Source organism: Lytechinus pictus, chromosome 6 (genome assembly GCF_037042905.1).
Source record: "Lytechinus pictus isolate F3 Inbred chromosome 6, Lp3.0, whole genome shotgun sequence".
Lineage (NCBI taxonomy): Eukaryota > Metazoa > Echinodermata > Echinoidea > Temnopleuroida > Toxopneustidae > Lytechinus > Lytechinus pictus.
In genome coordinates, this window is record NC_087250.1 from 12776397 (window position 1) to 12801686 (window position 25290).

Consider the following 25290-nt stretch of genomic DNA (forward strand, 5'->3'; position numbering starts at 1 on the left):
GATGTTTTATTATGATGCTTTGGTTTTAGTGATGGATTTGGTGGTGGTGGTAGTGGTGGTTGATGATGCTTAAGAGGGAAGATAATGAGGATGAATACAAAGATGTTCATGATGATTATGAGGATTATGATGCCTAATTATTGTGAAACTATACATGTTTACATAAATGCTTTCTGGTGGTGATGATGATGATAATAATGATGACAATGATGATGATAATAATGATGAGGATGATGGTGACAATGATGACGATGATGATGATAGTAATGATGTTAATGATGATGATATTTAAAAATATGATGAAGATGATGAATCATTGATAACTCCAAACAATTAATCCATAATCACCTGTCGGCAGCTCGTCCACTCCCCAATCCTCCATTTAAAAACCGGCATCGTCAACTCAACTCGACAATCCGGCAGCTCCTCATCCCGCTGAGTTTCAGACAATTCACCACACTCCTTTCCCCCAAATCTCGGGGCACGAAGTACCGTCCTCGTCCGGTAGCGATTTGCTGGCTTGCAGGTCCCACTCCAATCCGACCACACACCCCATGGGCCAACGACACAGTTTTCGGGGCAAGGAAGACATTGTCGGTATTTCAACGGTCGAGGAATACCATCGCAGAAATAAAACGGCACCTGAGTTCTTATTTCACCGATATAAACACAAAATACATCTCTAGATTGTCCACAGAAATTAGTGTTTTCTTTGCCCCCGCATTCGCCCCACGGACCAGCCGCCCATTCGAACAGGGTGGTAGCTGCGTTGATCGCTGAAGTACTTGGGATGGCGACAGTCGAATTCCCGTTGGAAGAACGGGAGTGGTGAGTTTGTTGTGCGAGGGTAAAATCGATTTTTCCCGGGCCAGCCAAGAAAATCAATGAATAAATAAATGAATTGAACACCGCTTGAAATATGATTGACGGAAATCTCTCCATCGTTGTTCATTGATTGACTTCATGAAAGAGCTCAGAGTCAAATGAAAATTGTGCTCATGTCCATTGGTGTCACTGCTTGGTCGAACTTCTGCACCTCTAATAAATGCAAGGGAACAGGTGTAGCGAGCTGGCGCATGCACTGCACTAGCGTGCACTATACAATACCCCACCCCCGGCTCCACATCCATAAATTGATTACACACGCTCTGTATATACCCCCCCCCCTCTCTCTCTCTCTCTCTTCTTTTCTATTTTTTTTCTTGGTACATAGTATCAGATTTAGTCAATATGTTGTGGATTTAATTTATTTCTTCATTTTCTTTATGGTCTTTATAATTGTCTCAGTGCACTCATCAAAGCTCTAGCTGATTACAGAGTTGTTACCTCCATTGTGTTGTGAAATCTTTGAAATTGTATTAATGCTTTTTTCTTTGGAAATGAATGTTGAATTGAAATTAATCTCTTTATTCATATAATCATGCCAATACCACTTTATCTAGTATTTAAAAAAAACAATGATACTAATAAAATTGGTAGAATTCTGTATTCAATGAACAGCTATAGAAAGTGTTCTGCATTACTTCAATATTATTGGTAACTATCATCAATTCTATTCTAATAAGATCACTATTGATGTCATTATTCTCAATATCATCATAACCACCACCATCATCACCACCACCATCATCATCATCACCATAACCACCACCATCATCATAACCACCACCATCATCATAACCACCACCATCATAACCACCACCATCATCATCATCACCACCATCATCATAACCACCACCATCGTCATAACCACCACCATCAAAACTACCATCACCATCATCACTACTTTTAATTGCAAATTGCTATAATTCAATTTAATATGATGGCCATTCATCAGCTAATAATATTCAAACGCTAAGGGGGGGGGGCTGCGATGGGTATCTCACCACCAAAACTTTAGCTTCTACAGTAAACACAAGCGAAAAATTAATCACATGATCGAAGGTTGTTTGAATTCAATTATAATTGGAACACATTAATACACAAGCTAGAACAAAAAATGTTCTCATGTGCACACAAATGTATACATGTACATTGTAGAGAGGCTTCAAAGACACATAGGCAAAAAAAGAGTTTGCAAAAGTGGGCATCGATTAAATGACAAAGAAAGATAGATGTATATTTCTATACTCAATGGCTTAACTTGTTACAGATTAGTTGTGAGCAACATACATATATCAACTTCAAAAATACATGATCTATAGTTGCATATGATTAATGTTTTATTTTGTGTTAAAATTTTAAGCATCAAAAGAGACGAGGACCTTCTGGGCCATACGGCAAAGAACTTAGTGATCGATAGCAGGGCTGGTTTCCATGATTGCTTGCATCAACTATTATGTGCAATCAGGCCTATAAATCAACATTACGATCGATCAGTTTTAACATTATGATCAATCGGTTTTAACCTCAATGTAACAATATTTGTTTCATATCATATGCATCCATCATAGCATTGCCTTCATGTCATAAAAAATATTCTTGAGAAAGAATGTCCAAGACAAATTATAGAGAGGTTGAGAAGCAAGAAACTGAAAACTTAAACTGAACTGAAACTGAAACCTGGGACATGAAAAAAAATGATTTGTTGGCAAAAATGCAGAAAATAATCCTGCTCAGTGGATCAGTATTTTTCTAAATTCCATTTTATTTTTTATATAGCTCCCAGATCTATTTTTATTTGAAGATTGAGGGGAATTCAGCCATACAGGTCTTCTGCTTACAATATGGAGGTCGCTCTTCAACACCATTTGATATTCTTTATGAATTTCACTTGTAAACAAAATCAAAATGTCAAAATCAACCACAACTATGGAAAGCCAGCAACATCAATATCTAAAATACAGTTTGTTCAAAAATGCTTTCTGGATATGATGTATGTTTATACATTAATAGTTTTCTTTAAAATTCATTGTGCTTCTCTGTGATTACAAAGAACATAGTGTAAATTTCCTGAAGAAAAAATTATGACGTTGATGAATTTCCATATAGTTGAGGTTGATCGGATCAATCGCAACTCTTTGTAAGATGGGGCCCAGGTTATCACATTTTTTAAATTTTGGGGTGATGGTCAACTTTGAATACAAATATAACAGGGGGCAAGTGTTATTAGGATCGGTCAGGTTACAGTATGCAAGCAATCTCCATTTTTAGGCCTGGGCAAAAAAAAATAATCAGAACATACAATTTGTATTATATACAACTCAAAATCAATTCACAACATAATTCTAAAGAAGCGACATCACAATATACCGTGGCTTCCAATGAAAAAGATCGACCACAAAAATATCGCACCAAATCCACTCTGTAGAGTGCTCAAGGCGCCTTCCAAGAAATTTTCAAGGAAATTAAGAAGGTATGAAACAAAACTGTTTTCGGGTGTTTCAGAAGATAAACAGGTTTCGATGTCTTCAAAGATCAAAGAACTTCAATCTATTATTCTGATCACGAAAATGGTTGCCATATCCCAAACCATACTTGAGTAATTTGAGAACAAAAAAATCTCTAAGCCTCACATGATATACATGTATTAATATCACATTGATTTCCTAGTTAAATCATGGCTCCTTTTTCACAGAGCAAATTAAATATTGGTTAATACATGGACCCTTATAATTGAAGTTTTGTTAAATATTGTAATTATTCACTTTGACTCAAGTTAAATTCATATCTTCCTTTTTTCCAAGTATGGATATATCAAGTAAAAAAAAATCAACAATTTTCATTACATTTTGAAGTTATTCACTCTGACTTCAAGTTCTGGCCATCACAATTTTTTTTTAGTATGAGCATATCAAATTGACAATTACTGCTTGTTGCCAATTTGAGGAGTAAATAGAGATAGATTTTTACCTAACAAGGCCAGGGCCCCGTCTTACAAAAAGTTGGGATTGATCCAATCAACCTCAACTATGGATGGCCAGCGACTTCAACATCTAAAATTCTAATTTTTTCAAAATATTTTCTAGATATGATGTATAATCATACATTCATCGTTCTCTTGAAGATGCAGTGCGATTCTCTTTGTTTACTACGGAGATTGTGCAAAATTTCTTGTAGAAACAATTATGTTAAGGATGGGTTTCCATACAGTTGAGATTGATTGGATCAATTGTAACTCTTTGTAACATGGGTCCAGGGTGAATTTCATAAGGATTTACAACTATTGTCAATTTGCCATTATCATAACTACCATGGAAAGCTTGATTGTGATTGGCTGCTGAGCCCTGTTAACATGGTAGTTGTCATAATAACCAGTGTTACTCTTTATGAAACAGGCCCCAGATATATCAAATCGGATCGATTGGAAAGATCATAATACTTTATAAGAAAGGGCCCAAGGGAGCATTTCATCAATATCTTGTTGTCTGAAAAGTTTTCAGATCTGACAGCTTTCCATGATTTCGATTGGCTGTGGAGCACCATTACTATGGTAACTGTTGAATAAAACAGGACTTGTCGGATGCAACATTTGACAAGTTCTTTCGTGAAATGCTCAGATGAGCATTTCATCAAAATTTTTGTCGGACAGGTTGTAAGACCTGCACGACTTTTCTCGATTTTGATTTTCTGAGAAGCACCATTACTATGGTAACTGTCAGATAAAATGTCCGACAAGTAGTACTGCAAGTCAGGCACCATGTTCGGGTTCGGTTCGGTTCGGCAAGGTTCGGCAGAAATTTGCCGAACATTGGTTCGGTTCGGGGTTCGGTAATGATAGACTGATAAAGCTATAGTTCATTCAGGTATAACGTAGACAATTTGTACTTGATTGACTGCATGTGCTCGCGTGTACCCCTGTCACATCAAACCATTTTATCTCTATCTTGTTGACATGAAACTATGAAAGTTATAGCGCTCAACGAATCAACAGTTATCTCGAATTTGATTATCTGATGACAGATTTATTGGGTAACTCACAGTTCTAAAATGGCGACTCTTCCTAGTCGTCCATACCTGGACCACACTTTGGATACTTGCCAAATTAACTACGCTCGCACTCGATCGTACCAGCTAGGCCAGCGCATGCAGTCCCCTTGAGCTCATGAATATTTATATATACAGTCTAGTCCGGCCAAACGTGATTGGCAATTGCATCACATACGAGGCGGCCAGCGCCAGTGCACTGAACTGTAGGCATAGTAGGGCCAGGGGCGTGTCGAAGAAAGCGTGCTTATGTAATGCGCCTTTCGCTAATTGGCTCGATGGGTGAACTAAACCACCAATCGCATGTCGCTGATTGTCGCATCGGTACATACAGCCACGTGCTTTGTCTGCTCGCGAAACTCAGCTCACTGATTGAAGAGAAATTCCCGAGATTTCTGTGATTTCATTGGTCAGATTTCATTCGACCATGAACATACAGACCAAGTGGGATGCAAAGTTTTACGACTGTAATGGGACAGGGGGAGTAGAGTGATCATCGAATTGTTTATGGTTAATTTGAGAAGTTGATAAGAAAGGGAAAAAAAAGTAAAGATTGGGGGTCATTTTCCCCCAAGAGATGAATGTTTCCGCATGGCTTTATCTTCATTCAACTTGTCAACGAGGGGAAGGGGATCTTGCTATATGCTTTACCGTAATCATTCATGAGTGTTTGATTTTTATTTTCATCTGATTGTTAATAATAAAAAAGATAACTTCACCTCATCTCATTTCTATATTATTTGTTTTGCGTCTCTCCTTTTCATCTCTAACAGTCACTCACTTTATTTCACACTTTCACTGGATCTCTCGTTTTCAAAACTCTTTACTTCTCTCTAAAATCATGAAAACTAGACAGTAGCGAGCCGACACCTCAATAATAATGTCAATCACCTCAATCTGATCTTTATTCTCCGCCGCAACAATACACGAGTTACGATCTTAATCACATCGTATCGTAATTCGTAATATTAATGGTACTTCATCTTTCACTTTCAGTTTATTGAGCTCGTTTATTCAAAATACTTTGAAGATTTTCAAACAAGAATCTTGTTCGCCACCTAAAAACAACAATATTTTAGATAATTAGATTTAACCAATGAACACTCATACAGTTTTGGTTTTCTTTACCATGCTTCGGCGATTCGACCACGGAGCGAGAGATGATGAAAGCCAGTAAAATGATTATAGCGCAAGCTCGCGCAACATCATTCATCGGATCTCCTTTGCCGTAAAAACCACAATGTCAACATGAAAATGAAAACAAAATCTAGTAACCGCAAAATAAGCGCATACTTCCAACATACAATTGCAAAGAAGATTAAATAGAGAATGCGCAAATATAATAATTAGAAAGGGTGTAAACTTACAAATTTATTAGCTGAAAGCCGTTTTTTTTTTTTTGCCGAACTTCCGAACCAAGTCTTAGTGTTCGGTTCGGTTCTGTTCGGTTCGGAAGTGCCATGTTCGGCGAACTACCGTTCGGTTCGGCGGTTCGGCTACAGCACTACCGACAAGTCATGTCATGAAATGTTTCCCAGATGTAATGACTGGACAATAATAAAGAAAGTTTATTTATAGAGTTTAGCAAGCATTTTGAGCTGCAGGATTTTTATATCGGCAGCGCCTAGATCCATCTTGACGATCCCGTCTTCAGCATCAATGTTGATGAGGGTTCCGGTGCTGTCACGGTCGTCACCCATTATCACTTTCACCTAGAGAGAGAAAGAGACGGAGAGAAAGAGGTAAAGAGAGGTCGAGGTAGGGAGAGATAAAGTGAGATGAAAAAGAGAGGAGAAAGGGAGAGAAAAGGATAGACAGGCAGACATACAAAGATAAAGTCAGAGATAGAGAGAGATAAAGAGAGGTAGAGCAAGATGAAATACAGAGAGAGAAAAGTTAGAGAGAAAGAAGAGTGAGACAGGACAGAGATAAAGAAAGAGAGACAAACAGATACAAAAACAAAGATATATAAATAGTCAAAGAGATTTAGAGATAAAGTTAGAGAGAAAGAAAAAGGGATAGACAGTGAGATATAGAGAGAGATAGGGAGAAAGAGATTTTTAAAATAATTTATGCACACAAGGAATGATGCAGGGATGTAGACTGGTAGTTCCGATTCACGAGGTCACTGGGGTAAATCTTCTCCCATAAACTTTGTTCTTGTGACTCAGGGCAAGGTTGGGGCCAAGGCCTGCAAAATGGGGCTTTTAGGCCAGCCTTGACTACATCCCTTGACAGTCTTCAAGTAAGATGTTCCATGTGTCGTTGTTCTTATAAAATTCTACTACATTTTATTCAAAAGTGGCCCTTAGATCAGTCATAACTTTATTTGAATTTATATCAACTCATTGTTAGATTTATAGGCCCCTGGAAATCTAGGTTCAAAATGACTTACTCTGTCCGTTTTGCTTGGCATGACAGGCTCAAGATGAACTGCTTTCACTGTTACGACTCTGTCCTCCCCGTCCGGAAGGTACACCGAACACAATGGACCCTGATAAGGACAAAAATCATTCAAAGATATTATTAGGCAACTTTCAAAAGAATATATTACACAATAAAATGCACTATCAATTCACACACATGACATGTGTGTCATGTATGTGTGAACCATTTGTTATGAAAATATTTACACTATACACGGAAAAATTGTGTCTATCTATCTACTGTATTCTTCACAAGAAGGGTAGAAAAATTTATATTTTTAGGGGCTATCTTTTTATCCACATCAGTGTGATTGCAGAATTTGGGGGCTATTTCTTTCCTTTTAAGGGCTACATTTGACCATGGACCTATTACGAATGGACATTCAACGAATCCCCTCCTTTGACCCAAAGACCGTCGCCGCTAATCCTTTTATAAACAGAGCGCTGGCAGCTGACACCCATCAAGCCGGTCGCAAAACTCGCTCTCACTGATGGACAGCGGAAATCAATTGTACGCTGCTCCTACCCATTGCGATGTTGTTCGTTCACTTTATCAAAAGCAACGCACAGCAGCGAACGTTAGCGCTATGAAAATGATAGCAGAAACAAGAAAACAGGCGTGCATAAACGTATTTTTTACGTACATCGCTAACAACCGGAAATGAAATGCATTGACATCACCTTGCAGATCCGTATATCTACGGCAAAAAAGCAATTGAAATTCGACGAAAAAATCTGCGGAAAAACGTTAAAATTTCATCTTTTTCGGACAGTATTGATGTCGATAGTAGCGCTTACCTTCGGTCAGAAGTTGATTTTCATTTGGGCATAAAATTCCACAGGATTGATGAAATTTAACGGGATTTTTTTTGATGGACAGACGACAATCGCACATTATAGACAGCCTAAAATAATGTACTGAAAAACCGGATATGAATTGCGCATTGCATTCTAGGTAATGTAGGGACTTTCCCTATTGGCAATCGGGGCTACAACATGACCGTCTTTGGTCGAAAGAGGGCCAGTGATCAATCGGTGACGATCATCGGCCGAAAGGAGCTTGTGTAAACAATCGCCCCGGGCGGTCGTCGTAAAAACCGCGTAAAGAGAAAGTTAAGGGTTAGACAGGAATTTTGACAGCTGGAAACAGGTGGTGGTCATAAAATGCTCTCGTTGAATGTCCATTCGTAATAGGTCCATGATTTGACTGAGGGGCAACAGGAAACTGTGAAGTGAATGCGAATATCCATTCTGCCTTAGTTAGAATATTGATTTCCTTAAAAATCTTCAATATTTTTGGTGACAGATCTCGGGGGTGGGTGACTCTAAAAAGAATAGTCGCCCCATAGCATGCATTTTGAGGGACTTTTAGGGGCGATTTTGGCTGTCAAGGGCAAAATCGCCCATCGCCCTGATGTTTTTTCTACGCTGTTTACAAGTTATTACATGACATAGATGTTATTACAACATCATTTGAAGATTAATACACGATACACACATTTTCATATCACATTTAAAAAGAAAAATTATCGAATGGCAACCATGCATAAGTAATTACCGACGCATGACCAGCCATGCAAACGGTAAATTTTCCATGCGTCCAGTTATTACCTATGCATGGTAAATTAACATGATGCATGGCTAGCCATGTGTTGGTAATTACTTATGCCTGGTTGTAAAACAAATGATTCTTTGCCAAAAAATTCAACCATTCTATAAAACAAATAATACACAGGTTTGTTTGTGCATTAGTAGGACTAGTGAGAATGCGGTAACTATGGAAACTAGTCTTTTATTACAGAAACTAGTCTTTTATTACAGTTCCATAGTTACCTTATGCTCGCAAAACCTACCAATGCCCTCACATCTGTGCAGCTACCGGTACATTTCTCACCTGGACGCTTCTGATGACACCCTCCTTGAAGATGAGCGAGGGGTCGTCATGGGAATCCTTGATCCTCACCATGATCTCGGGGGTGTGCCAATCGACCTGGGAGGGGTGCATGATGTCGCCCCCTGGTGTCTGGGGGTTGTACCCCAGGGGCGATGGGGCCATGGGGGTGTTGGCAGAGTACCCTAGAGGGCTGGGATTGCCCTGGTAGCTCCCGGGCGATGGGGTGTGGTAGGTGCCCGAAGGGGATGGGGTGGGTTGGTAGGAACCGGGGCTCGGGGCAGGCTGGAAACTGCTTGATGGGCTGGGAGTGGCTGCAGAGCAAAGAGACAATTACAAGAATTTATAAGGGTTACAAGATACGATCTCATTTTTAATACAATTTTTTATTTATAACTTCTTGTATATCTAACTTTTAGCACAAATTTCATTTGTTATCTTGCACTTTATGTCAAATATAAAAGATAATAGCCAAGTAAGCTTTAAACTCATTATCAGACCATCAATGACACAAAAATCATTTAATCACCAATCTTCCGCCTCACTACAATGACCAATGCACAGCTATGACTGTAACCTCCCTCCTTGCCTCTCAAACAAAAATGTAGTACATTTTTGCCAATATAGGCATTATTTTATCATCACTGACACAAAAAACATTGAATTCAAGCAATCATATTCCTTCACCTCTTCCTCACAACTACCATCACACAATCATCATCCTAGCACCCATGTCCTACAATACTCACGCTGGAACCTTCCCGGTGACGGTGTCTGCTCAAGCAAGCATTAAAATCATTATCTTACCACCACTGATACAAAATCATTTAATCATAATTGTAAACCTCCTGCCTTTCCCCTCAGAAATGGAGCTTGTGTCTGCCCATATAGGGATCATCAATGTCTATAAGCAACAGGGTTCCTAGCTTTTCAAGAAAACAAAATTCCCTGATTTTTCCGAGATTTTTCCCTGATGAAGTTTAAAAATTCCCTGATTAAGTTATTTAAACCCATTCCCAACTTCGCCTGTTTTCTAAGTTTTTTCAGTGAATTACATGTATTTTCAGCATAAAAACAATAATGTAATACTAATTAGTACCACCATAACCAGTCATTCAATGGATGTTGCTTTGATATGCAACCAAATTTAACAGAGTCTGACTGACTACCGTCCTTCAGACTTTTGGGCTGATCAAAATTCCCTGATTTTCCCCCAATTTGAGGTATTTTTAATCAGATTCCCTGATTTTTCCCTGACTGGAAAAAAGTAAAATAATTTTCCCTGAAGCAATGATACAAAATCATTAACACATTATCTTCCTCCTCCTAATCCTCCCATCTACCATAGCACAATCATCACCATCCTGTCCTCCATGCCCTATAATACTCACGTTGGTAACTTCCAGGGGATGGCGTCTGCGTCTGCCCGTACGGGGAGTAGGTCGACTCACTCCCGTACATCCCGGATGAGTTGGGTGTGGCAGGGGTGTACGGTCCCGTCCCCGGCGACTGGGGTTCCCCGGAATACCCTGGAGTACCAGGGGTGGTGGATCCGTAGGGTTGGGGCGAGGGAGACGACTCGTCAAAGCTGGAGGGAAAATTGTGAATTCAACAATTAAATCAATATTGAATGACCAGTCGTAAAAATGGCGTACATTGGTATGGGCACGTGTTGAGGAGGGATAACAGGCATGTTTTAATGGCTTTTTAATTCGAGGCGGGTGGTTCGAGTAGGAGGGGACGGCCAAAGAAGACATGGAAAAGGCAAGTGGAGGAGAGGAGGGTTGGCTTGAGGATGGGGGATGCACTCAATCAGGCAGAGTGGAGGGAAGGGAAGGGGCGAGGGCGATTGCTGCGAGTGTGAGATAAATCCGACCATCCCTGTTCACAGGTACAAAATCAAGATTAAAAGCCTTGGATCGATGATGACGATGAGCAGTAACAATATCAATAACACAAGAGGGGAAATCTAATGCTGGCTTCAGAATGCCATTACATTCTATTCAGACACACAGATGGTTAAAGTGAAATGTCAAATAAAAGATTTTATGGGAGCTGCTGTCTTGATCATCTCCAGAAATTGCATTTTTCTAGTGAAAATAAATCATTATGGCACTCCCCTCCCCCCCCCCAAGGGAATTTTCAATAACAAAATATCAAGATTTGCATCATAATCTGTTACTCATAGTACATGCCTGCCTATTAACCCTGACAGCACAGAATCAGGAACAAATTACTAATTTCCAGAAATTGAAAATGTCTTAAATTTCCTACTCAATACTACATAAATAGACAAATTTCAATCAGTAAAAGAAAAAATAATGACACATTAACAAATTTTGGCTAAAAACACTATTTGCATTGTATTTGTACATGAATTCACGTTTTTGAGCAATTTTGGGTCTGTATGCACTTACGAAAGGTTGCGTAATTTCGGAACCGCGTACCTGGGGGGTTGCAATTTTGGTCTAAAGAGTTGCGCGAGACTTGAAAGTAAAAGGTCAATTTTGCGCGTTTGATTAATCACGAAAAATGTCGAGGGGGGGGGGGGGGCTGAATCAGCCCCCTCCCAATAATAGGGGTAAAAGCATAAAAATTTGCCTACTTTAAAAAGTGTTTAATGGTATATGTTTTCTTTATACTCCCACTGGTCAACTCCAAACACCCGTTTTATTAATAGAGTTTAAAAGTTTTTCAAAATAGACGTAATGACTCAGGCCCAAGACCAGAGTTTAATTGAAACCAGAGTTAAGGATAAGGGACAATCAAAGAGCTTACCCCATAGGAGTACTCGGTGCAGTGGGATCCCAGGCTCCTGATCTTGATGGGGTCATGCTGCCATCATGTGACGGGGTCATCGAGCCGTAGTGCGGGGTTCTACTTCCTGTGAAGGCATAATGAAAACAAGACAAGGATTAGTTGAGAAGAACAATGATAACAGATAATACTGGTAATATCAAGATTTATATTGCCCTTTACACATGTGTTTAAAAGGCCCTGTTTACACAAAAAAATAACATAAGAACTAATACATAATAAAATGTGACATTACGTGTCCTTGCAAATCATTTAATAAATTGAAAACATAATAAACTACAGTATTTAAAAAAAATTGTCTTCTAGCAAAAGAATAATTGATTACTATTGGTGCTGCATCTGAAAAAAAATAAAATCTGTGTCCTGTTTGATAAAGACTTGTTATAATAACAAATTCACAATTTCTATAACAAATTTACTATCAGCCAATCAGATTGAATGATTTCAGTAGCTTTAAACTGAAATGGCCTTGAAATGTGACTGCTTATTTGATATCAATTGTGTGACTTTGCATCAATAGTACCCCCCAAATCAAAATGTTCCACTCTAGAAATACAACACTTGGACCAGACCTGCCAACCTCTGGGAATGAAAAATTGTATTCTGTGATAAAAAAACTGTATTTTTCCCAAAAAAAGTGTATTTCATAATAAAATGCGTGGTGCACTCGCTCATCTCGGCGCTCAAGCTGCATGCAAGCTAAAATGCGCACTGCTCTTGCAGATGAAAAAAAAACATTGAAACATGTGTATATCTCACCCTGGTTTTAACAAAATGATTGAAAAAAAAAAGCTACCTGAAATTACATTGATCTAATAACCATATTTGTAGAAGTTTTATGAAATAGAGACATATAGAGATGATTTTTCTCAATAAATCACAAATTTGTAAATTTTTTTTACATAAACGTATTTTTAAAAGAAAAAATATATTGGTCGCAAAAACGTACTAAATATGCCAAAAAACGTACTGGTTGGCAGGTCTGTTGGACCAATTTTCCCCTCATTTATATCACTGATCCTGTATCTTAAAAATTTACATTGCAATAATGGTATCGGTATCCAATATACTTTGCAATTAAGTATTTTGATTGGTGGATTTGTTCAACAGTCCCACAAACTGAAGATCATGTCATGCTGATTCTTGAATAAAATTATTTTCTACAGTCCCATATACTTACCATCGTGTAGTGGAGTTTGAGAGCCATACATAGGAGTCCTAGAGCCGGTACCATACATGGGGGTTTGAGAGCCGTACATGGGCGTGTTTCTGCTGTAAGCTGTCGTCATTCCACTTCGGATCTGATCGCTGTAATTCAAAGATAAAGTAATGTTCTGGTCATGATATCGAATTACGAGGGAAACACTCTAAAGAAAGAAAAAAATTGATAACAATGTACGCTATTTTATTCATTTCATGAGTCCACTCCACTGTTTTGAATTAATGAGTCCACTCTTCAAACAGTGGACTCATGAATAAAATAGCATACAATTTTATCATTTTTTTTTCACTTTGAGAGTGTTTCCTCCATAATTCGAAACATGGCAACAGGAGTCAATTTGGCGCACTGTGACAAAAGCGCACTTCAGCATTGGATATTTTTAATACACGCGGTAAATAAGTGTAACTTACACAAAAAATCTGCAGACACCATTGGTTAAACCGATGGTTTAAGAACCACCTTTGTGAATTAGGGCCATTATGGTATCAAAATGTTTAAATAAGAAACAAATTTTAGTGCCATCATGGCTTCAAACTTATTTCGGGATCGTTACCACTATTCGCGTTTACGTTTAACATACCTTACAATGTTCATGCGGCTCCTGTCGACGTTGATAGTTTTACAGTTCGTATGAAGCTCTATACGAGCCGTTGATTCGGTGGCATCCTTGACGATACCAATATGACCTTCATGAAATTGGGAGAAAAATAATTCCTATTTAATTAAATTCAATTCAATTCATTCAATTCAATTCAAATAAACATTTATTTTCCTCCATTTTACAAAATTTCTTCATTTTTGTTAACAAGAATTCATATGAAATCAATTTCCATAAAGAATATAAATATATACAACTTCTGTGTACAGAGAAAGGCGTAGGTCCCAAGAAGCACATGCTTGTGGCGGGATATGCCTGTGGACATATAAATATATACAATACACAATTCATTTTCCATTAAAATCACATTGTGAGTGGGTGACAACATCAGAATAAGATGATCACATAACTGTTTTGAGAAATTGAGTGAAATTACTAAATTTCATAACTTTCTTTTTAAAAATCCTTTTAAGATGAAATGTTCTGTATTTAACTTCTTTGATTTTTCTTTTTTAATTTGAATTAACTTTTTGTTGGGGCGTACTTCCCCTTTGAATTCATTTTGTGATCAATGACTACAGAAGCACCTCTATTTATATGACAGTCTTCTGTGAAACGAATACTGGACTGAACCAATATTAGGCTGTGACCTACCTTTGAATGGTCCCTTTGTTATACGCACTGTCTGTCCAATCAGGCCTCTATCTCTACCGACACGCCCCCTGCCACGCCCGCCACCACCAGGTCCACCTGCAGGCTGTTGACCTGTCAAAACAACATCAAAATTTACATCAACAATTTGCATGTTGCATCATGACCTTTACTAGGCCTGGGAGTAAATTCCAAACAATTAATGCATTAAATCAGTTTTACGATGGCTCTAATATTCTTTTAATAAAATAAATGAATAATAGTAATACAAATGATTTATATAGCGTCTTCTCCATTTTTATTAAATGCTCAAGGTGCTAGAAGAGAGCCAAACATAAAAGTAAAGAGAACTAAGAGAAATACAAGAAAGGATAAATTACAAATGAGGAAAAATTTTTGTCTTCAAACCTAGTACCTACTGGTGAACAAATGCAATTCAAGGTTGCTCTTAAAGGATGTTGCAGAGTTTGAGTTCTTCGGCTCCTGTGGTAGTGAATTCCACATGGCTGGTCCGGCATGAGCAGAGGCTCGATCGCCCCAGGATTTTTTTATAGATAGTGGAATATGTAAGAGACTATTCACATCAGGGGAAAATTGCATGGGGGCTCGAGGTAATTTCGTCCCTGAAGTGCTCAAATGAGCCCTGGAAAATAAACAAGCTCCCAAAAGTCCCATTCACTGCAATGTTAAAGCATTTCCAATATTACAGATTTAGCTAATCCGTTGTGAAAAGTTGCCCCTTAAAATAAAGAAAATATAAAATAGGATGTGAATCAGGCCAAAAGTATATATTATATACTTTTGGCCTGATTCACATCCTATTTTATCTATTTATTTACTTATTTATGTATTTATTTATTTATTCATTAATTCATTTATTCATTCATTCATTCATTCAACCATTCATTCATTCATTCATTCATTTATGCTTTCTTTATACAGGGTGGTCCCTTCAGCACATAAAAACTGCTTTTTCGAGAGAGCCCTGTATATATGTGTACATTAAGAATTATGAAAGTCTCAAGATTTTTAAAATTCCATTTTTTCTTCTTCTATCTTTGAGGACCCCCTCCCCCCTAAAAATAGAAGAAAATATGTACATACCGGGACCTGCACTTGGATGCATGGGACTTGTAATACGTGGGCTCATGGGTGCAAATCCAGTCGAAAATCCACCATCCGATTTCTAGAAAAGATGAAATTGAACGGAATACAGAACATAAGTTTTATCATATCGAAATTTGTCATTCTCGATTCTCAGTGTTAAAGGGATGGTCCAGGCTGGAGATATTTATATCTCAATAAATAGAGCAAATTTCCCAAAGCAAAATGCTGAAAATTTGATCAAAATTGGATAACAAAGTTATTCAATTTTAAAGATTTGCACTATTCCGAGGAAACAGTTCTAGGCATGTCTTCATAAATATTCATTAGGTGGGCTGATGATGTCATATTCCCACTTGTTCTTTTGTATTTTTAAATGAAATAAGGTTTATCCAAAAATTTTCTATCAAAAACTAAAACAATTGGATTGACAACTGATTAAGTGCATTAGTTATTTATTGCCGCAACTTACTTTATCATAATGGAGACATAATTTACACATGTATGAAAAGGTGAATCAATTATGATTTTATGTAATAACATAAGAAAAAGGAAAGAGGGGATATGACATCATCAGCCCACTTAATGAATAATCATGATGATGTGCATATAACTATTTTCACAAATTCATAACTTCATTATTTGTTGTCCGATTTTGATGAAATTTTCAGCATTTTGCTCAGTGAATTTTACTCTATTTATCTAGATATAAATATTTTCAGCCCAGACCATCCCTTTAACTGTGCACTTGGGTAAGGCACACTTACATCTGATTTGTATTTGAGACCACTTGAAGTACACCATTCTTGTAAGATATTACACAGGTAAAATATAGATAAAATAGTACACAGTGCAAGATAGTACAGAGTTCAACAGACTTTCCTCTATCATGGACTTTTAGGTATCTTACCCTTGAGCCTCCAGCCAGTACAATGTGCCTATTCCTAACTATAAACACACAATATTAAATATGTGTGTTAGACAGTAAGATCACTAATAGGTAAAATAGTACACAGTGCAAGATAGTAAAGAGTTCAACAGACTTTCCTCTATCGTGGACTATTAGGTAACTTACCCTTGAGCCTCCAGCCAGTACAATGTGCCTATTCCTGACTACAAACACTCCCCCATTCTCGGTCATCAGACGGGAATGCAGGAATGCGTAATTCCTGTAGATATGTCTGACTTCTCCTTCTCTTCCCTGTAAGAAAACAAATGAAGACACACAGGTAAATTCACTCAATTAAATATTTCTTTGGATTACAGAAATTTGTTTGATTTTGGTGAAATGCATGTGTTCCACAAGGATTTTAATGAGACTTAAGAGTCGCACTTAAATTCCCAGTCAGTGCGGTATAGAAGGCATCACCGCATTTTGTCATATCATGATAAGAGGACGCGCGCTTCTTAGCATTTATCAATATGATTGTGCATTATATATCATGCACGCATCAGCATTTAAACATGAGTTTAAGTCACACTCTTTGTGAAAAGAAAACCCAGGTCTGAAAAAAAATACTACAACTCAAGTGATCATTAGTTACAGATGACAACCTAAGCCTTACATCACCATTATGCTGGGAATACAAATTAACAAACCATCAATATGAAACACACTCTATCTTTTCTACTTTTTTAAACTTTGCCCCACTGGAAATAGTGATTTTGGTATTCTTACAAGTTACAATAGCAGTTTCAAAACACTGCATGACTACCAATATCAATGAATTTCTTCTGACCAAATAGAGGCTTCATAAAGCTATTTGTAAAACTACGCATGACTCTATGCACGAATGGAACATGTTATCAGTGCTAAATCAGCTACACAGGGATATATCATTCTGTACTAAAAAAGGTCATCAGCTGTAAAACCTGGAGACGGAATCTCTGTATACATTTCAAATTATATGACACCTAGATAGATCCTTGTCATTTGATTAATTGTTCGAGATTGATCATTCAGCCCATTTTACAATGACGTCATCAATCGTGCAATTTTAGATCCATTCATCGTGTAATTTTGGATCCATACGATTTTGTCCATTGCACAAGCGCAACCAGACTGCAGCCACCACTTGTGTTTGCAGCGTTCATGTTGTATGTACATGATAATCAACAGACCGAGCTCGCACTGCATGAGCATATTTTGCATCGAAATTCACAAATTTCATATGAAGAAGAATCTATTTTTAGGTGTCAAATAAACCAAATAATGAATGTTATTTTCATTCATGCAATGGACACAATACTTCAATCGGTGAAAGATAAAATGAATAATCCATTCAACTCGGCTACACTTCGTTGACCTTATGAAGTATTCTGTCCATTGCACTCATAAACATTAATTATTAGTATACTATTGACCTACCGAGTGCGGACCATCAATGACCTTGACAATGTCTTTGACCTGTAGGTTGTTCTGTTCGGCGTCCAACGCTACTGCATGTCTGGAGTCTTTCTTACGGGTAACAGCTTGGGGCTTTACTTGAACAAGCTACATCAAAATAGAAATTAAAGACAAATGCCAGATAGGGTGAACAATTTCAGAATAACAATGCACAGAATCTAATCAAATGATCATCCAAGTGTCTTCCTGTTTCAGTTAAAAGTATGTGCCAAAAGATTCAGGCAGAAATCGTGTAATGGCTGAGAAATTAGGAAAATAAGTATGGGATTCGAGTTAAAGACAAATACCAATTGTGGTAACGATCTCAAAATGAGTTCGAACAGAATCCAATGAAATTACAACCAAAGTGTTTGTATGTATAAATACAAAATATGTGCCGAATAGCTTTGCAAGAAAATGCGTATTTGATGAGAAATGCGCAAAATAAGCACGGAATTACATATATTAATACACTGTCCCACATGTCCTTTTCTTGGTTAGTGATCATCAGAATTATCGATTTTGAGCTAAGACTTCATGATTTTACAAAGATAAGCTTACATTAATGTACCAGATCTAGATGTATGATAATATTTTGACGATTAAACTTGATTTAAAAGACTTCTCATGAAATAATTGTTTGCTGCAACTGCTGTCTTTCACCTTTAAATATCAGGTATTTTGCCATGCAATAATAACACACTGTCCCACATGTGCTTATCTCTGTTAGTGATCATCAGTGTGAGTGTTTGTCAGCTTAGATTTCATGATTTCACAAAGTTCAGTTAATATAACTGTACCAGATCTAAATCTATATTGTCAGTGACAATTTACCTTAATTCTATAGACTTCTCATAAAATCAGTGTTTAATGCAACTACTTCCACTTATCTTTAGGCACTAAAGAAAGGAGCACAAGTCATCAATTAAATCTCAACAAAGACACTTCATCTAAATGTTTACCTTGTTATGCATGTTGAGTACTTGGAAGGTCTCTTTCTCCAACCTTACGATCGAACCAACCGTCTGTGGACTGAGAAAGAAAAAATCTTTAAATAGAATATCAAAATGGAAGCACATACTTGCATAAAGTTTTTCACTTCATTTGATTGTGAAATTCAATCAAAGGAATATTTATCTATTCAATGTCATTCTTCAGTTATTAGAGACTCCTTGCTTTAGTCATTTCTCAGCGAGAATGTGAATGAAAATTTCTACATATACAGTGATCATAGATCCAAAATTTCAAATGCAAGGGACATTTGTTTATAAATAACTTTTAAGATTGAGTCTTCTGCATGATTGCTAACAATGACAAGATGTCAGCAAATTACATTTCCCTATTATGGCCACGATGTTGCTCCCCCTATTAAACAATCATGGATTTAAAATTAGTCTCCATCTAGTGACAACTCATAATTGGGACCAACTTTTGTGAAACAGGTCCCGAGTCCAATGATTTGGGTCATACAACACAAAGCATAAAATCTGATCAATGAGCTGATGTTTATGATTCATTGCATTGATCAATAAATGCAATCAATAGTACAACTCAACCGTAGGATAACATGTGCACTAAGATTACCTTTCTGTCTCCTTGTTCTTTACAAGAGGGGGATGTACGTGTAGAAATTGTGGGCCATTTATGATGGCTATGTTCAGTTAACATTCATGTATTAAAGGCATACTTACTCAAGCTGAACCAAGTCACCCAATTGAAACTGTCCTAGAGAATCTACTCCTGTGCTCATCTCTTGGCATAGCTGAAGGTCCCTTGGCAATACTTTCATCTAGAAGAGCGAGTGACAGAGAGAGAGAGAAAGAGAGAGAGGGGGGAGGGGTGGGGAAGAGAGCGGGAAGGAGAGAATGAGATGGAATGAGTGACATCGGTTATTAGACGAAATGGTGAGTGGACAAATTGACAATTAGACCATGTGGATAGTGGACAAGACGAGTTGGCAATTGGACGAACTGGAAATAAACCTTCGTTTAGACCAACCTTAGAGCATTCCCTCTTCTCCATATTCTTCCCATGGGATCTTTGGTGTTCCCTTTCCTCTTAGGCCATTCACATCCAGATTCCATGCTCTTTTCACAGGTTCATCATCTTCCCTCCTCAACACATCTCCCATCCATCTCAAATCACTTCTCTTCACCACTTCCATAACAGTCTCCTCCAAGCTCAACCTTTCCATGAGTTCACTTGTGACCTTTATATCAAATGTTTCTATCGGGGGCCCGTCTTACAAAGAGTTACGATTGATCCAATCAATCTCAACTGTATTGAAATCCACCCATAACATAATTTTTTTCTCCATGAAATTTGCACAATCTCCTTAGGGTACGAAGAGAATCACACTGATTTTTTCAAGGAAACAATAAATGTATGATTATACATCAAATCTAGAAATTATTTCGAACATACATGCATTTTAGATGTTGATGTTGCAGGCTTTCCATAGTTGTTGTTAATTGGATCAATTATAACTCTTTGTTAGGAAGGACCCTCATATCTAAAGAAAAAAAAAATTCCTTACCTCGTGCATAGTGAGATCTGAAAAGACGATGGCTAGATTTTCCTCCACCCTGACGACCAATCCCGTATCTCCCTCGTAGCGACCTGCGATGACCTTTACGTGATCTCCAATCTTGAAATGCTTCCTCAGTTCATGAGCAGGAAACTCCAAGGTATCCTTTACAAGACAAAACAAAACAGAATTATTTTGTGCATGCAGGTATCTGACATTTCAAAGGTACTATGTTTTATTCATCTCTTTAGAATCAAGACAACTTGGATTATTTTTTTTTATTCATTTTTTTCCATTAATCAATAAGAGCAAGAATTCAGGGAGAAATTACAAAACAAAAAAAAAACATATTCAAATGAGCAAGCATAATGCTGAAAAATAAATTAATCAAATGAAAATAAAAAGATGTTTGTGCTTGAATGGACACATAAAACTAAAGGTACATATCTCAACTCTGGTAAAAAATTACAAAGAGATCATCAAATTAATAATTCTGGAATGGAAAATGCAACATGAATTGATCAGTATAAATCAGTCAATTGTTTCTTCGGTTATTTTAATTCATTTAATCTAGGGACATTGTTTATTTTTGATCTCATGAATTCCGTTATTTGGTAGGCCTGGGTGTAAAGCTTGAACGATCGATGCATCGATCAGTTTACCAACAAGCAGCAAGCAAATACTACTTTTAACACTAACTGAATGTTTGCCAGATGTTGATTACTGATTTGAGACATTCGATCATCGAAAGAACAGGGGTATAATCTTTGACATTTGACAAAAGCAGGAAAACAAAGGAATTTATGCTACTATTGAATCCAAGCATTGTGGCTGTTTCAAGATACACAATTGACTGTTGTACCAGCGAATGTGCATCACTCAGCTATGCTCATGTGCATGTCATAGGCACTGTACTGGAATACTCGACTGAGTCAGCACACTCATTATGTGTGACCATCGGTAGGTCATAGTAATACATACTTGCCAACTTTAGAAAAAAAAAAAGAGGAATCAATTTTTCAGAGTAACGAGCGTGTGACATTTTGCGGGGGAAGGGTGTGGGGGTACCCCCCTGCCACGCCCACGGTTAGAAATTTTTGGAATTTTAGAACGTGAAATGGGGGTTTTCCTTCACTTTTGAAGTGCCTTTTACCTGTCCACAAAGAAAAAATCTTAATTTTGTCCCAGTGTAATGAAGCATGAAACAGGAAAATCAACAGGATTCCTTTCATGAAATTGTACCACATTTTTAGTCTTCAAAAACATGTAGATCTATTTCCTTTACAATATTGTACTAACTGGATATATCCTGAATGAAAATTTGGATGAGATTGATAGAAGTGAAATAACTGTATATTTCTCAGAATACTCCTTCTTGTATTTCTGATTAATTTTGGGTTTGCTAATTTTTTGCTTTATTTCACGAAAACAGACTACTAGTAACAGTCTAAATGCACATGTAACTTACACATGAACTTAGAATCTATGCAATTGCAAATGCACTGGTACGGTACTCGCTCACTGTCATAACCCAGGGAGCTCCAGCCCGCGAAGCGAGCCGCGGCCACGAAGCGTGCCGGAGCTCCCGGGGTTTACACTGTCACTGTGTCGTACTGCCCACTGCACTGTCTGTATAACGATCGGAATCACAGTCACATTCACAATCCAAACGATGCATTGGCGACGGTATCCACTTTCCACACACTGAATTTGTGATTTTTGGCTTTAAAATTCCACGGAAAAACTATATCCTTTGGCCATTAGCATTAGACCGACAATCGTTGAGCTGGATCTTACATTTGCACACGTATTATGCACATGTTTAATGCATGCAGCGCGGTATCGCGACGTCCGGCGACGTCGCAGCATGCATTGTATTTACACGTGTTGTCGCTCTAGCTGTGTTTGCACGCGCTTCTGCAATGTGCGCGCCATGTGAGATAGGCAAAGTGAAAAACTACGTACAAGAGTGTGTTCAGTTGGTGGAAAAATAATGCTATTTGGGATATCGCGATATCCAGGTGCCCGCAAGCTTCAGTTTTGTCTAACCTTCGCTCCAGCCGTATTTTCAATATTATCAATGTAAAAATTAATGAAAATCGGAATTATGGGGTTGATATTCGTAATGCGGAATTGGCAATAAAAAATCGGGATGATTCGGCCAAAATCGGGATGGTTGGCAAGTATGGACTAATAGATCAACTTTTTGTCATTTCTGATAATCCGGTACGCTTGATTGTTCTAACTATTATATTGTTTACTCTGGTGAACAATAAAATGGCAAAAAGGGTATTCGTCCCAGGCATATTTGGGTACATTGAAAACAAAACTTTCTCAGTTGCAGTCAATAATGTTAATTATATGTTTTTCTGACTAGACTTAACTATCTGATAATAGCATAACGTTGTTTATTTAATGCATAAACATTTTATATTGACTGGATATTATAATTGCACATGGAAACAAAACATTCTTCATTATTAAGATCTTCGTTTTAATAAGTAATGCATCTAAACATTTATTGCCATTTTATACCGATTTTATTTTTTATATTTGTAAACCCTGACTCGTCAGGAGAGCTTCATAACAGAAACAAGTTTTTCTTTTGGTCATACTCAGGCACTAGTCGGTGGTAATTTTTTCCTCTTGTACATATTCTTGTTGTCTTTTGCCTGGAAATAAATAAACAAACAAATAAATAAATAAATAAATGAATAAATAAATAACTAAATAGATAATTTCTAAAAGTTGAATTCCCATTTAACTGTCCCAAAGGACTTCCTTACCTTTAGATCTTCGTGTTTTGGTAGGACCAGGATGGTATTTCCATCGACGCTCTTGATTTTCCCTTGAAGATGGATCAATTCTCCTTCCACCACTTCCACGTTGTCTCCTGGAGCAAAGCTGTGACTCTTTTCTTTGGTTGATTTGCTCTTCGCTACCACTGTTATGGTAAAACTGGTTAAGGAAAGACTTACATGTAAACCCCCCAATGCATTTATCACTAATGCAATTCATTATTAAGATTATTGATGAATAGGTGGTGATGAGGATTTTTTACCTGATTGCTAAGAAAGCATGAATGCTTGTAAGCAAGCAACCAGAATGAACAAAGAGCATTTCATTATTTATTTTTCTTTTACTTTGTTTGCCAAATAATTCTGTGTTTAAACTGTCACTTATTATAATAGCAACAGTAGCATTATGCTTCCTCATTTTAGGTGAGGAAAGTACAGCTGTAATCCTGACTGGAAAAAATTTGGTCACAATCTCCATGAAAATTGTTAAAGGATACATTCTACGTCGATGTCCTCTGGCTTGTCTTCAAATCTCTCCAACTCAGACAGGGTGGGCTTGATACCTTCAGCAATCTGTGATTGGTATAACAAAGATAAGCATGGTAAAGGATACTGACAATGACAACATAAACAACGATGACGACAATGATGGGATGGTGCTGGTGGTGACAAGATGGTGATGATGATGAGGGTGATGGTAATGATGGTGGTGGTGAAGATGATGATGATGATAGTGATGAGGATGATAATGGTGATTATAATGGTAATGATAATGAACATTTTGATGGTGATGATGGTGGTGTAGATGATGATGATGATGATGATAATAATAATGATGATGGTGGTGATGATGATGATGATGGTGGTGGTGATGATGATGCTTATATTGGTGGTGGGTGGGGGCAGTGGTCATGATAATGGTGCTGATGTCAACGATGGTGACAATGATGATGCTGTTACTGATAAAACATTATGACACAACATCTGGTTTGAATCTTCCCATTCAAAATTAGGAAGAATGTTACATTCTTTACTATCAACCAAAAGTTATATGGAAAAAAAAAAGAGTATTCTCAAAAACTGCATTCTTAAGCAACAAAGACTTACGATAGCGCTCATAGCAAACGTCTTGAAGAGGAAGCCCTTCCTGCTGTAGCGATTCCCTTCAAACACCAGGAAATCACCATCAGATGTAACCTCTCCTCCAATCCTACGAATAGCTTCCAGGTCAAAGAGCTTCTGCTCCGGACGCCGTCGCTTCCGCTTCTCGGCCGCGGTCTGGGCCGTGCGCTGGATGCCGCGTGGTCGGGTGTAATCGATGCGCGGAAGGAGTTTCAGGATAACCTGGTTCTGGGTCTGATCGACGTAGTCCACTTGGCCCAAGTCATCTTTGAAAACCCCTCTCCTATAAAACACAATCATTAGGTGGAAATGGAAGTATATCAACAGACGTTTTCTAAAAGACTGGTCAACTGTCACAGAAATTATAGCAGGTAATCTTCAAGGCTCTTTCAGACATGAGACAACATATGGAATCACTGAATGCAGTCAGTATTCCATTCATTTTCATTGTTGTAGTCTGCCAGGAGCGAATATTTGATCTCAAATAACATGAGAGATCATACTCTATCAGTTTCAAATTTCAAATTTTAATAATGACATGTTTGACGACAAAGATTTATTTATCTGAAATGGGCTATTAGGTTGCTTTTTACTGGGGCACACCATAAAAATCAATCTTACTTGAGACTGACTCTGCTTTCCCCTTGAGCAAAGCCATCTCCTTGACCACCTAGCACCCTTGGTAATTTCCTTGATACGATTTATGGCTTCAAATTAAAAATCACATCATACGTATAACACTGAAAATGTGTTTCCTTTTCGGGGGACAAACGGTACAAACCTAACTTACTTGAGCCTGACACAAGGCTATTCCCTTGAGCA

General features: G+C 37.7%; 2 protein-coding genes across 2 annotated transcripts in view; both read right to left on the bottom strand.

The window, feature by feature from the left end:
• The window catches only part of LOC129263340 (thrombospondin type-1 domain-containing protein 7A-like), a 46814-nt gene extending 45751 nt beyond the window's left edge, over positions 1-1063 (bottom strand). The window contains exon 1 of the mRNA XM_064100935.1: positions 349-1063. Within this exon, the coding sequence (XP_063957005.1) occupies positions 349-942 (594 nt within the window). The 5' untranslated portion in view covers positions 943-1063. The remainder of the gene's footprint in view (positions 1-348) is intronic.
• Positions 1064-1945: 882 nt separating this feature from the next.
• The window catches only part of LOC129263798 (transcription elongation factor SPT5-like), a 34150-nt gene continuing 10805 nt past the window's right edge, over positions 1946-25290 (bottom strand). Inside the window, exons 8-24 of the mRNA XM_064100937.1 lie at positions 24454-24751; positions 23844-23919; positions 23335-23492; positions 20558-20713; positions 19713-19810; positions 18984-19053; positions 18004-18129; positions 16711-16836; positions 15636-15717; positions 14535-14645; positions 13863-13968; positions 13241-13368; positions 12022-12127; positions 10635-10831; positions 9247-9557; positions 7322-7420; positions 1946-6638 (exon numbers count right to left, since the gene is read on the bottom strand). Coding sequence (XP_063957007.1) covers positions 6495-6638; positions 7322-7420; positions 9247-9557; positions 10635-10831; positions 12022-12127; positions 13241-13368; positions 13863-13968; positions 14535-14645; positions 15636-15717; positions 16711-16836; positions 18004-18129; positions 18984-19053; positions 19713-19810; positions 20558-20713; positions 23335-23492; positions 23844-23919; positions 24454-24751 — 2392 coding nt within the window. The 3' untranslated portion in view covers positions 1946-6494. The remainder of the gene's footprint in view (positions 6639-7321; positions 7421-9246; positions 9558-10634; positions 10832-12021; positions 12128-13240; positions 13369-13862; positions 13969-14534; positions 14646-15635; positions 15718-16710; positions 16837-18003; positions 18130-18983; positions 19054-19712; positions 19811-20557; positions 20714-23334; positions 23493-23843; positions 23920-24453; positions 24752-25290) is intronic.